The 14,808-nt window shown below is 40.5% G+C and overlaps 1 protein-coding gene across 16 annotated transcripts in view; it reads right to left on the minus strand.

The window, feature by feature from the left end:
• Positions 1 to 386: 386 nt before the first annotated feature.
• Positions 387 to 14,808, minus strand: part of nrxn1a (neurexin 1a) — a 57,725-nt gene continuing 43,303 nt past the window's right edge. For 8 of the 16 annotated variants that reach the window (XM_075457235.1, XM_075457233.1, XM_075457234.1 and 5 more), the window contains 6 exons: positions 14,352 to 14,471; positions 13,349 to 13,530; positions 11,702 to 11,873; positions 9,292 to 9,602; positions 3,727 to 3,805; positions 387 to 3,012 (listed from right to left, as the gene is read on the minus strand). In XM_075457235.1, the coding sequence (XP_075313350.1) occupies positions 2,711 to 3,012; positions 3,727 to 3,805; positions 9,292 to 9,602; positions 11,702 to 11,873; positions 13,349 to 13,530; positions 14,352 to 14,471 (1,166 nt within the window). In that variant the 3' untranslated portion in view covers positions 387 to 2,710. Of the gene's footprint in view, positions 3,013 to 3,726; positions 3,806 to 9,291; positions 9,603 to 10,660; positions 10,751 to 11,701; positions 11,874 to 13,348; positions 13,531 to 14,351; positions 14,472 to 14,808 lie in introns of all 16 variants that reach the window. The other 8 variants (XM_075457227.1, XM_075457226.1, XM_075457223.1 and 5 more) reach the window with 3 other exon arrangements.

Consider the following 14,808-nt stretch of genomic DNA (forward strand, 5'->3'; position numbering starts at 1 on the left):
TTAGTGTGTACGAGGGAGTATTTATATGACTACCGTCCCACATTGCACAAGTTGCAGAAAAAGTTTTCCCTTTCATATTTTGTTGAGACAAAAGGTGAAAAGAGAAAGATGGAATGTAAGGGACTTCTGCTTCTTGTAAGTGTAGATATTTTAAGTTGTTACTTAAAATATATATATATTTTCTAGAAGAGTTTATGAAAAAATTGTGAACAGGAAAACAGTTTGCTTTGCTCTTATGACCTGCTACTAACAGTAATTATTTTCTTTACAATCTTCTAAATCTCAAATTCCTAAAATCTTAATATCCTCAAATGTCTTGTTTCGTCTGATGAGCTAATCTAAACATATTCAGTTTGCCATAACAGAAAACCAAGCTGAAACCAAAATATTTTATAAAAAGAAATGTTTAACAGATCATCAATTTCAGCAACCATAATAGTAATAAAAGCACAAGCCACCACATAAACACACTCCAGGCTCACTTGGGTAATATTTTATTTACTCATTAATCTTCAAAACTATTTTTCATAATAAATTTCCACTTTATGTTCATCAAAGAACCGTAACAATAAAAATAAAAGTAAATACTGTAGAAAAATTGTACATATAGAAAATAAACATGGTTAATGAACACCAAGATGTAGAATCCCATTGGTTGAGACACCTCCTTTGTTTCAGATGGCAACACAACAGACACAGAGGGAAAAGAAAGCGATATACATGGAGGAACAGAAGCAGGAGACAGGGGAACATATTGAAAAAGAGAAAAGGGAGGGATAGGAGGTCCAAAAGGCCAGTCACCAATGGACAGAATAAGGGAAAATGTTAATTTCGACAATATACTGAATTCTCACACATCTCACGGTCTTTGTCACGTTGCTCCTCACCCTGGTCCATGTTGCATGCATCCACCTGGCTAGTTACATTGTTGGAAGAACCGGAGGGACTTGCTCATGTCATGGCACTATTTGTAATGTTATTTTATAGATTCAAACAGAGAATAAAAAAAGAGGAAAGCCAATGAAATTAAAACAACTTAAGTTGTCATATAGCCAATGGTGGAGTGGAGTTTTCTATCTATGAGCAACACATGGTAACATTTACTTTTGTTCTGTTTTAGATTTTGTTTCTCGGCTGGTTTTCGCAAAAAAACAAAAAAGGTGGTTGGTTAGAGCAGGTGTAGTGGGCATGGCCTAAAAGACCAGGCAAGAAAACAAGACATGGCCTGTGGTTAGGCACACACATCCAGATGTTACATTGCAACCTGCAGCACCCTCCTCATTCCCCCAAAGAAAAACCACCACCACTCCACAGCACAGCTCAGAGACTCAGGCATGCAGCACACTCAAGATGGTTACACTTTGTCAATAAAGATTTGAACTGAGAGGTGATTCAGAGACTTAAATCATTGTTGAAAACCATCATTGGAAACCATTTGAAGAGCGTATTTAGGAATACTTCAAGCCAAGGTGGTCATTTTATAATGGTGTTGTATCATTGGTGTAACCTCTGGAGTTTCAACGCGGTATAAATCACACGGAGTAAGATAATTCACGTGCAATAAGACCCCCCCCCTCCCTCCCCTCCCCTTCCCCAGAGTCTGTACTGCCCAAAAGTTCTTCATATTCATCATTATCATTGCCATAACAATTATCATAATGATCATTTTCACCTCTGTCTTCTCATAGTCTTCAGAGTCAGTGATGAAGATATTGTATGTCTTTAGCATTGCAGGTAAATGTTTGTCTGCACATGTAGACTGTTTTATTTTTGTGTGCATGTGTACTGTGTGTCTGTATGTGACACTGCAGTCATGCATGACTGGTGTCTGTAGGTAGCATCTGAAGTCTCAAGTATCCTGTCCAGGAAAATATCTCTCCGTTTCCACTGATTCCACCTTTATGATTTACAGGGCACAGTAAAAAACATGAGCTCTGCAGCATAACAACCACAGCCAATCCATTATATTAATGTGCACCAGCCCCGCCTCTGCCTGTTTACTCGTAACTCACTGTCTCTATGGCTACACAATGAATTCCTGGCCTGTTGCTTGGGGATAGACTTGAACCATCGGTGTGCTTGTTTCCTCAGCATCCACTGTGCTTCATCGAGTCACGTCTGCTGACAGGGAGGAAGGCCAAGAAGCTTGGAAGAGACACTTAGTGCTTGTCTTAGTGCTTTTACATCATCTTTGTTCTGGTGCGCTGCTTCTCACTCAACACACTGAGTCTGTCATGTGCTTCACTTAAAGTCTTTCTCGACTTCTCTCAGTCCAAGCAGAGAGGTCCTGCTGTGGCAGAGGAGTCTCTAGTCTTTTGATTTGGCTGGCCCCAAAATGGTTCATACCTGGGAGCTGAACTGGTGCTTTCTAAATCATTTGGAATGGTGTTAATGCTCATAAAACAAGCCTCTCTCAGAGGCTCTGTTCATTGGTAAATACTGTACAGCGAAGGCCTATGCCCTCAGGTCAGTCTGTGTGTGTATGTTTGTGCTCAAATGTATATTTGTGTGGGCTTGTGCGTGTATGTTTGTGCTTGCCAGCATGTGTGCAGATGTGACTATTTGAGAGTAAACATTAACATCAGTATGTCTTTGTCCATGTGTATGGGTCTATTTTTTTTTTTTTTTGGAGAATATATCTATTTATGTACATATACCGTTATATATAAAGGTGTATGCGTATATGTCTGTGTCTCGGAAGTCTTCCGCCTCAGACGTAGTACTCCTTGTCTTTGTTCTTCTTGTTCTTGGAGATCTTGGGGATGCCCATTGGCTTGTCCTTGGTGCTACCATTGGGCTGTGTGGCTGTGTTGCTGATGTAGTTGTGTCTCTCGTCAACGTGGTAAGAGCCTTCATCACGGTTGCGATACTTGTACATGGCGTAGAGGAGGATGAGGATGCAGAGGGCGGCGGCTGCCACGATGCCCACCACCATGCCCGTGGTGCTGCTGCTTTCTCGCACCACCTCAGACGTACCCGGAAACACCTTAACCCCTGGCAGGGGAGGTTGGGCTGTGAGAGGGGGAGAGGAGAGGAAGATGATGTGATATTGATTACTTTATACATTGTTAATTTGGATTACATGTAAAAGTGGCAGGTGGAACAGCAAGAAGACAAAATGCATCATCACGATGAATTATTTGACTTGCATTTTGCATAACAGCACATGCTGGCAAGAGAAAGCTGCTACTTAGAGCCAAAGCCGACTACCTATCAGATCATAATATGCAAACATATATCATGGCACGGTGCTGTAAGAAGGTCCAGGGCACAGGTAGTCATTAAATCATATTTCTGACACTTTTATGATATAAACAGGCAGTGAGGATTGTAGTATTTAACATTAAATAAAAAGATTGTTGGGACCATAATTTGCAAATGGATTCTTTGGATATGTTTGAGATCAGATAAAGAAAAAAGGAGGCAATGAATGAAATGAAAGGTTTCAAAAGGAAAGAACAGATAAAAAACTGACAGAAGAAAGAATGAAGAGAAGGCAAGAGGAGGGGGCCAAAGCAAAGAAAAGGATGGAGATAATAATTGCTATTGATTATAAAAGCTGACTTGACTTGAGTTGAAGATGGAAGGTGGTGTCTTGAGGAAGAAACCATGATGGATATGAAAAATTCATACTGGCAAGTGACTGTGTGACAGTGAGTGTGAAGAAAACATGAAAAATCATCTCAAAAAGGCAGCTTGACACATGTACTTGTGGATGGTTCTTACCTGAACTGGAGTCACAGGGGTCAATGTCTTCATCATCGCTTGGACACTCAGCCGACGCCACCAGCAAGTCGTCTGCTGACTGTATAGAGAGAGGATTGAGATGTTTCATATAGCATAAATGTACATAAGCAGAAGTAGGGAGTTTTGTGCTCTATGCAGGTTTTATTTATTTTCAACATGTGTGAGCACATAACATCATTCCATCGCCCACTTGTTATCTAGTTTGCCACAAACACTTTTACCTGCTCCTGCCTCCAGCAATGGCTAGCGGCCAAAACTAAGTAGATAAACTAAGTAGAGAAAAAGAAAGGAGCGGGGAGGGGAGAAACAATGAACCCTGTTTGAATCCACAAGGGGACAATAAGTTACAAGTTGTCATCTACTATTCTCTGAGCTGTCCCTATCTCCCTGCTTCCCCGTGTTTAGCCTTCTGCATATGATATTGGGAGGTGTTCAAACATCATGAAGCTACAGACAAGAATAAAACCAGTTTTCATTTAGTCCATTTAAGCACTTAAGCAGGGTTTAAATCAAATCGTCTTCAGTGAAAATCTCCTGACAAGCACCATATTCATATCCTACTAATATTCACCATCTAACCTACAAGAACCAACTAATATCTTAACAGCAGCTCCTTCTCTGTGCAACACTCCCTCTCTTTGGAGAAGGTCGCCATTTTTCTCCATCCCTGCTCCTTCTGTTGCCATGGCAACTCTAAGTTCAGGCTGTTAAAAATGATGGGGAATAAAAAACAGGGAGTGTGCACCCTCAGTGGATACTACTGCATTGATTTGCCATTCCAGCCAGATTGTGCGGATAGGATAGGAAAGAGGGAGCTGGTGAAAGATAGATAGATGGATAAAAGGAATTTTAACAGGAGGTGGTTTGGGAGAAAGAGAGAGAAAAGAAGACAAGACAGGAGGAGGACTTCAAAGCACCGCGATCTTTACTTAACACTGTGCTAATATGCTCCGCATATTCATGAACTACTGTTAAACATCGTCGCCTTGACGCTTTGGCATGGGAGATTTTTATGTGTGCACGTGTGTGTGTGTGCGTGTGTGTGTTTTTTAACTACACTGGGCGCTCAGTGCCAGCACTAAATTAAAATTGGATTGTGATGCATTGCAGTAGATCTTAGTAACCCACAGAATAAAGGAGAGGGGGAAAAAACGGCAAAAGAGAAGAGCTTGAGAGGCAGATTACCACCAAACTGAAGAGTAATTGGAGCCCAATCACAGTACTAAGTACTTTAGCTGAATTGTAAAGAAATAGAAATCCTTTAAACATAGCTTTTCGTGCTATCTCAACATAGATTGCATTAGTAGTGGAGAGGCAGCCAATTAGTTTATTCATCTGAAAAAGCCTGCACTGGCCTTGTAAGGTGTGGCGCTGGTCCTGAGAAGTCTAGAGTGGTTTAGGTTGGCCTGAAACATACATTAGGTCATTGATGCTTGACTCTGTCCCTTTCCTACACTGCCTTTCCAATCAGCTCTGCCCACTGAGCTGTCAAATGCTGCTAGGGTGAGCTTAGCTTCTGGAATCTAGCCAGTCAATAAACCTTTGTGCCTCTGCCAGCATCCAAATAACACATGAGCCAATCAGCCACTGGGAAACATATCAACTGGGACATCTGTCATCGATCGAAGTCAAGCCACAATGCTTGATTAATGATCTAACAATACCTACGTGAACCTCCCAAAGCGCCGGTTTTAAATCCAGATTTTGACTTAAACAAAAGCAGATGAGTAAATTTTACAAGGTCCCTCCTCTGTTTGTGACATCACTTCATCAGCTGACTGACCCATTCAAAAAGGAAGGTGTAAATTGGAGTATTGATCCAGCTATCATATGAGACACAATGAACAGGAAGAAAACTAGGGACATACTGAAATCAATTGAAACCACATAAATAACACACAGATGTGCCAGAGAAAAGTAAAACCAAGGTAGTTCCACCCTTCTGTCTAACGAACAGAACATGCCAACATAATGATGGACGCATAAGGACAACAATGAGGGAGGGAAGAAATGATACAGAATGAAGCAGACAGGAAGTCAAGACAACAATATCTGCATGCTGAAAGAGATTAATCTCTACCTGAGCAGCCGAACAGTGCCAACGACCGTCCATGCCTCCCTGACTGCCCAGTTCACACATAGTAGCTGCTCTTTCTCCTCACACACTCCCGCACAAGATTCAACAGCTTGCCCAATACTTTCACAACTGGAAATCACACACACATTCACATACAAACTCTATAGAAACCAAACATGCTCCATTGGTCTATTTCTATTCAAACACATTACACAAACACACAAGCATACACCAAATCTAGTTGAAGTTGGAAGGCTGATGAAGAGATCCTGACGAGAGAGGAGAGGAGCTAGCTCCACTACTGCAGATGGTGAGATAGACTCATACAACGCCTGCATTAACAGCCTATCACTGGAGCTCAACCACAGACAGAGAGGGGAGGGAGGACAGCAGAGGAGGAGTAGAAGGGGGGGGGGGGGGGGGGGGCAATGAGCAAATATGGAGGCAGAGAGAAAAAGGGAAAGTGAGAAGAAAGGGAAAAAGAAAGTGAGCAGGGAAGAAGGTTGGGAGCGTATCTCTAGAAGAGGGGAAGTGAGTGGAAATAAAAAATGCAAGATGGAGACAAAGATGGGAAGCAGGTAACAGGGGAAAAAAATCAAGAGAGGACGGGAGCAATAGGGAGGGAAATACATTCAGAGGGCTTGTGGAAGTGTATGGGTCAGCTGATTTCTGATAGCCAATCGCACACCCCTCTGAGCCTCAGGTTTCTTCTGTCAGACTTTTCATCAAACACAAGTACAAGCACCCACATGAACTAAAGCGCACGCAAACACACATCCACACACGCCAAACATCAAACCTAAACTTAAGCCCTGCGACTCAGAGCGCGCCTCTAGCATAAACACTCACACAGTCTCTGCCTCTCTTCTCCTCGCTGGTGCTCAGCTGTCATGCATTATTAATCCCTTCCACTTTTCAACACAGACACATAAAAAAAATCAACTCACTGTGGACTTCAGGAGATGCCACTGAAACTAGTCTTTCTGCACAAAGCACTCATGGTAGGAGTAAACCTATGGGGCGACTGATCCACTTCCACACACACACACACCCAAACTTGAGGCGTGTGTATTAAACTGATTGATTATTAGGATCCGTAACATCCCAGTAAGACATCACTCACTGCCCCTCCTCTGATGCAATGTGCTGCAATCCAAGCCTATTGTTCTCAGCCCACCTGAGTGTTTGTGTGTGCACAATCTGCGTGTCTCTCTACACTTTGTGTGTGTTGGTTAAGGCCAGGTTAGTTGCCAGGCAACACAAGGCAGCCTCAATAGAGAAGATGAAGATTCTTTTCAAACACGACCAACAGACTCATACTGAAATAGTTTGGGCGTCGTTAGCAGTGACTTGACATAGAGGCAAAGCCACTCTGCAGTATATTGAGCATATAGTGGGTCTGACCTAGTTCTCATACACTGATACGGACTGCACTGCACACCTCTGCATGCCAGATTTAGCACCGGCATCAGTATATCACCAGAGCACGGACAAATCAGTTAACTCACATACACATTAACAGGGAGAGACAGAGAGGTGAAATGTGTGAAAAAGCCCATGTGACATCAGTGTCAGTCTGCAGCGCTATCCATCCAGCTCCCATATCCATTATTGATGCCTGAGGCTTAGTTCACAGCTATCAGTGTTCTATTATTTATGTCTGAAGCAGCTGGTGGTTTATACACAGAGGAACAAGTCTCTGTGGGAGTCTGGATGCGAGAGAGAAAGTAAGCTGCGGGTAGTGGGGCTCACTATTTCCATGGCAACTTGTATCATGGAGAAAAAAAAAATGTTTCAGTGCAGCAGGCTCTCAGTGTTATAACACAGAAGAATAACTGCAGCACACACAGATGTCCACAAAGAGCTTGATAACATCTCTGTAGTGATCCGAACATTAGAGCAAAAAAATCTGTGTCCCTGCTGAGAATGTATCCTCTGATACATTCGCTCTGCAGCTGTGACTCCAATGAATATGTTTCAATAACAATTATGTATCTCTTTTGTCCATTTGCATTAGTTTACAAATACTAATACTTTGTCCATTAGCACAAACATTTCTGCTCCTGTAATCTAGTAGGGAGGGACCACTTAGTTGGGAATTTACCATCCATTTAAGTGAACTTGCTGTAACAGAAAAATCTTCCTATCCATTATATATTTTACTGTCTGTGTAAAATATAATGTGTTTAACACTGTCTGTGTTTTTCTTTTACAAACATCTAAGTCCAAACAGACGTTACAGTATAAAGAAAATAAAAAGAATCCCCTCCTGAGAGTAAAAGTACAACCACTGAAATCACAAAATGATTAAGCTTAATTTACAGCCATGTGTCAGATGATACATTATCCGTATATTTATGTGTAGTAGTGATATACGGCTTAAATAAGGGGTTCATAGCACTAATAAATTCAGAGTAAAAAATATAGTGCCACATGTGGCAGCCACCTTTCTTATCTCGTTCAACTTAAGATACACTAGACTGGATAATCCATTAGAATTCAATTATTTAAAATGCAATCATACCACATGGAATACATGTGCAAAACCATGAGAATGAGTGTAAGCGATCATTCTCATTGTGACAACCAATTTTTTTTTAACTGAATCTAGCTGATCTAACTGTCACTATTTTCACCAATTAAAATGTTTTATTTTCCTATTTATTTCTATAACACTGTAGTTTCACATGGACAGGACCAGGTTGCAGCTTACTGTGAGTGCAGTCAGATTCACTTCACACCACAGCTGTCTTAAATTCTTACAAATTCAATCATATTTTCCCCTGACGTAATGATATTTTCCATCTAGGTCAAGAAAAAGGGTTGAGGAATAGGACATCTTTTTTTAAACTAATTGACCCTACCCAGACTACTTTTAAATCGAGGTAAAAAATGTTGTGGTTGGAATGTAGACCTAAGAGTCTAAGAGGCTGCAGATGAAATGTAGCATCTACATTTGACAGACTCTGGACTAAAATGATGGAAAAACATGAAAAACGTTTCAGTTTTCCTTTGCCTTTTACAGAAACTTTCATCATCATCCGTTTTCTACTTTTAATTTATTGTTATTTTTCATCCATAATGTGTTATGTCTTCAGCGTTCTCACTTAATGTGAGTAATGTATTTTAATTTGCCTTCGCATGTGAAATGTGTGACACATGAATCAACTCGCCTTGCCATGAGTATAAAACAATCCCATTCCTCCTGACACATTTTGCTATTCTGTAGGCCTTGATTAGTGTGCTGTGTGGATGCTAATCCTCTTACTGAGTTAAAAAAGAAAATTATCAGAGCAAATTACCATGTTTTAATTACCTATTTTCACACCAAAGGATGATTGCAGTGTGGTGATAAGACTGAAGAATTACATCTGAACAGCAGATATGACCACACATGACATGGATTTAATGGGTTTTTCATACAGAAGCTGACAAAGACAATCTTAAAAACGTGACTGTTTTCAGACCTGCGGTGTTGCACCCTGCTTCCTGTTTGTGGCTGTGGTGGTTGTGATGTCACTAATGGAGGGGGCGGAGTCAGAGCGGTTGCTTCCAGCTGCTGCGCTGGACTGCGGGGTAATGGAGGAGGATGGCATGTCACCGACCAGCCGAGCGCTCCCGTCCACTTTGATGTGCGGGTGTCCCTCTGCGGCCATGTTGAGGATGCGGAGGCCATTGTAATAAAGGCCAGAGAGCTGTCCCTGGAACATGGCTGCGCCTCGCTCGCCTCCACCAACACGCACTGTCGTCTGGCTGTTGAAGATGGTCAGCTGGCGACCTACACAAGCACATGCGCACCAAGCACACCAAGGTGCACAAAGAGGAAAAGTGGACAAGCACACACAAACACAATCACACACACGCACACACACACGCATACCAGTGGTCACATACGTGCATACATACACACACAAGAGTGTTTGAGTGTTACACAATCCACCACCCCCAAGGCATGGTGAGAGGATGGTATAGATTAAGCATGGCAGAGCAAAATCGAAGCCGTGGAGAACTGTGGAGCAGACTGAGGGAGATAAGAGTGAGGACAGAAAACAGAAAAGAGGGGGTGAAGAGACTGAGAAGTCGAGGAGGAGGATGAAGAGGTAAAGAATAGAAGGAGAAGAAAAAGGCAGTGGATAAGAGAAGTCAGAGGGCCCTGAAAAGACAGGGCTGACAGATGGTTGCTATGGTGATGGCTGTGCAGCACAACATTGTATTTGAAGGAGCAACAGACAGGCAGACAGAGAGACAGAGATCTAGAGAGCTGCTGTCACATCCCTATAAAGCATGCACAGGTTATAAGCGCTAGCACTGCTCACTGTTAAAGGGACTAGAGGCTAATTTAAGTAGCTCTGCTGCAGTTTAGGAGGAAAACTTTTACATTTTTTCAAAAAGCATTGCTCTATTAGTCATTTCAAATTTACATAATTCTTACAAGTCACAATACTTTGCAGATACTTTAATTTGATTACAAAATGTTTTCAACATATACTCTTTAGTAAATGCTTTATTGTTTACAATATGATAGTAAAGAATTATTTACCAGTCTTAATAAAGCATCTTTTATCAGTACTTCTTTTCTATTTTCTGATTTATTCACATTTAAATCTCTCCATCGTCCCTTTAACCTGATATTATCAGATACACACTAACAAGATACGTTCACAGGCACTACAGTTTACACAGTATTACACACTACGGCTGCCCAACTTTTAAATACTTAGTTATGGATTTAGATTTTTAGATGTTAGTTGATGGTGCACAATAAAGTATAATCAACTGTCTTCAAATTCTATTTTTAAGCTCAAAGTTTTAAGGAATTTTAATCAGGGTTTTTACCTTTGTCGAGTAGCCAATCGTCAACTACTCGACCGAGCCGATAGGGGATTCGCTGTCTGGCGATGGCCAGGCGTTCGTTATCAATGTTGCCTTTAATTTAGAGATGAAAACACAGTAGTAATTACGCACATCCATACGTGGTACAGGAGCTGGATACAAAAAGAACAGCAATGAAAAGAAAGTAATGGTCTGCTCATAGTTAGCATGTTACTGTGTTAAGGTAAGCTTGGTGTTATAAGAGAAGAGGAGCTGCATTCACTACGTTTCCAGTGAGCGGACTCTTACTCTCTGTTCATTGGGTTTAATTTAAAGAAACATTTCAGGGGTTAACATCTGCAAGAGCACAGGGAAATAATGTTACAGCTGCCACATACTGTCTAGATGACCCTCTGAGTTTAGAGTTACATACAGGAAGAACCCTTACACACACCTCACAACAACTAGCATTTAGCATTTTAGCTACTTCATTGTGTTAAAGACTGCTACCTAAGATTACCACTTTAAATATAAAAACAAACAAATATAAAAACAAAGTCTACATTCAACAAAATACACTTTTTTCTTTTTCTTATTTTTTCTTTCTAGTTAAACATTTATCTCAAAATATGACATGTTTTTAAATTATTATTTGTCCAAAAAATGCACCAACTGTTATTATTTTCTTTTATGGTGAGAAAAACCACTGACACCTGAATTGACTATTTTCATAAATTACCTTTAACACTATTTAACAGGCCTAACATAACATGGCTGGCTAGTATACATGCTATTGTAATACCTATCTCATTTTATGGTTTAAAAAGCCATGTTTCATGTCAGATCACACATATTTCATTTCAAACACAGTAACATAAAACAAAGCTGCAGTTAAATTTCTAAACTTCTGTGTTTGAAAATAAACATTGAAAGAAACACTGATGTGGTTCATCAATCAGAAGGAGGTGGGTTGATTTGGACTAAGGCGTAATGAGCTCTGCCTCAGGACCAGCAGCGCTGCGATGAGTCAGTAAACTGGACTTATGTGGGCGGGGCAGGGCCTACCTGAGGGGTAACGCTCTATGACCGGCAGATCGTCCAGCTGGAGGGTTGCATTGCCACCACTGCGGGTGAACCGAATTATGTGGTACTTCCCATCGTTGACAAACTTGGAGCTCTCCTCAATGTTGATATCATCAGTGCCAACATTAAACACCACCCTAATGTTGCCATTGTCCTGAGGAGGAGAAATATGACAATCTTCATCAGATATAGGCTAGTTTTAAAAAGGCAAAGATGTGATTTCTTTCTTGTTTTTTTGCAGGTTTCTTTTCGATAAACATGATTTTGTGTTAACTTGTCAATTAAGTAACCTCTTGCTTCACCCGGAGAGGATGTGAAGTTGGACCATCAAACTCCACACGCATGCAAGTCATTTATAATGTTACTTCAGAAGCATTGCCCACTAACCCCTAACCAGTTTAACAGGATGTGGATGGAGCTGGATGTGGGCAAAGTTGGATGATCCTGCCACAGTTCTGGTTAAGATCTGAGAGACCACACGTACAACTAACTACAACCTCTGCTACTTCAAAACACCGTGGAGCTTCCCAGCCCCATTCGAGAGATGAAGCCAGATGCAGCAATACATAAGGCAATCATTTTGTTGAAATAACATCACTCCATACTCCAAGGCAAGTTACAAGTGGGATGAAATAGCAGATGCCATAGTAGTGTAATTCAGATCTATTTATGATACTTAACAGTTGCATCAGTTTTAATAAAATATGAGGAAGGTTAACTGCCTAAAATCCCAAAGGAAAAAACATTTAATTAAGTTTTGTAAATCACCATGGCCAATATTTGTGCATTTATTCTGTGATTATAGCTAAAAGTTGGAAAAACATCATCAATTATTACTTATGTAAACGTGACAATAAGTCACCCTCATCCAGTGCCTAATTGTGAAACACTTTTAATAACTTCCAGTAACACTCATGTGCCTGTTATGACTGCAAACACGTGAGGGTTTATGAGAGCACTCTGCACATAGTTGATTATTGAGGCCATCAAATTACTCAGACAAATTACAAATACATGACTGAATGGAGCTCAGTTGCTTTGTTTGTTCCTGTTTCCACATAATGAGCAAATAAGTAGGATAAACCATTACAGTTACAGTCAGGAGCTGAGGGGAGTAATGCAATTAATGAACCATTTAAATCAAGTAATGTAAGTATGTAGGGCAACTGTACACAAATAAGAGATAACAAGATTATTTTGAATGTTTCAGCTTTTTCTTTTTCTTTTTTTTTTTAGAAAAAAAAAATATATCTTCGTGATGCTTTGGTTAAATTACATATTAAACATTCATTTTCAATACAAATAATGCAACATTGTTTTAAGTCTCATGTGAAAATAGGAAATGATTGAGTAATAACCATCCGTGCAGGTTTTGCTATAATTGGAAGCTGTTCAATGTGAATAATTACAGCAACGCTCATCATGAATTCAGCATCTGAACCGACTGACTGCGGAGAATAATGAGATATTGCTCACTGTGGAACAGTATTGGGACAAGTGTGCAGACTTGTTTTGCACAATGATGTGAGTTTACTCAAGGGGAAGCAACACGTACAAAAAAACCTGAATATTAATGAAACACAGGTGTAGTTTTTGGCTTACTGCTTTGAAGGGATTGTGTTGACTTACTATCTGCAGCTGAAGGTAGTCTCCCAGGCCAGACGCACTGTCCACTCGGAGCAGGACTGCATGTTTCTGTTGGGTGCTGAAGCCGAGGGCAAGTCGGTCTGCCCTGGTGCTGGGGCGTTCATTAGGGGGCCACGTATAAACCACCAAGCCTCCATCACGACCAAAGATATAAGTGGTCCCAGCTGGGCCACACAGATAAAAATTGTATTTGCAAAAATATCATAGAAGTGTCATAGAAGCTGTACCTCTGTCTATTTTTGGTAAATGTTTCATTCACAGCAACCATATGGCAAAATTAAACTATGATTAAAAACTTGAAAATGTCGCAGCTGAATGGCCTTCCATGTTCTAACTGTTCCTCCTACAGTCTTGAAAAAAATCGTTTTCCCAAATTAGTTAACACTACTGTAGGAGGCTGAAGTGACTCATACAAATATAACAACTCATCCAATTGTTTGACTCATAGAGTGGCAACAAAATCATTATGCATCTCACTTCTCTCCAAGACTGCAGCGGATAATTTGTTTTTAAAGAAGAGAATCTAGAGATAATTTAATCTGATGCTTGAAATACAGCAGAGTGAGCAGACTAAAGTAGTAAATTGAAGAGGTAGTATTTTGTGACATTTTAGTGCCCTCCTGTGGTGACTCTGACAAACACATGTAAAAATGCTTTGATTTTGGTTTTGAAATCTGATCATCCAAGTGCAGTTGTTTTATATCTGCACTTTTACATCAATTTCTTACAAAAATTTCCAACCTTTATTAACCCATTAAGACCTGAGGCATCCTCTTAAATACACTTTAATGTTGGATCAGATCTTAATAGGTTAAATCAAATAAAAAAGAGTATCAGCATACTTTATATGCATTGCATCAAAAATACAAATTTTAACCATATGCAATGGGGGGGGGGGGCATGTCCTATAACCTTAGCAAGCAGCTTCAGAAAAGAAATCATCTGAATTCAACTGTGTCTGAGAAAGCAAAAGAAGAAGACGCACCATCATTGCACAGGGGCCCAGCATATGAAGTCATGCTACAGTCACAGGTGAAGCCCTCCCACTGCTGCAGACAAACTCCCTGATTTGAGCAGGAGTCTTCTTGACACGTAGTGCTGGGACCTGCAGTGACAGACAAAGTGGGGTGGAAGATTTCAGAAATTAGAACAGAGTAAGAATACACTTTTTTTTGGGTTTGTCTGCAGTCCAGTGTGTTCACAATATTCTGGCAGGAAAGTGTGGTTATTTTTAGATCACATTTCCTTGAAAAATGTTGCAGATTGAACGTAGGAAGCTTTGGTGCTATGATTAGTACTATTAGTGAGATAAGGATTATGTAGACAGGACTCCATTCTTAAGCTTTACACCAACAAAAGATACTTTATCATTCATAGAAATGGAACTGAACCTAAACTAGATTACGTATTACTTGTGGAAAAAAGTCAAATGTGGAAAACAT

Source organism: Odontesthes bonariensis, chromosome 23, assembly GCF_027942865.1.
Source record: "Odontesthes bonariensis isolate fOdoBon6 chromosome 23, fOdoBon6.hap1, whole genome shotgun sequence".
Taxonomy (NCBI): domain Eukaryota; kingdom Metazoa; phylum Chordata; class Actinopteri; order Atheriniformes; family Atherinopsidae; genus Odontesthes; species Odontesthes bonariensis.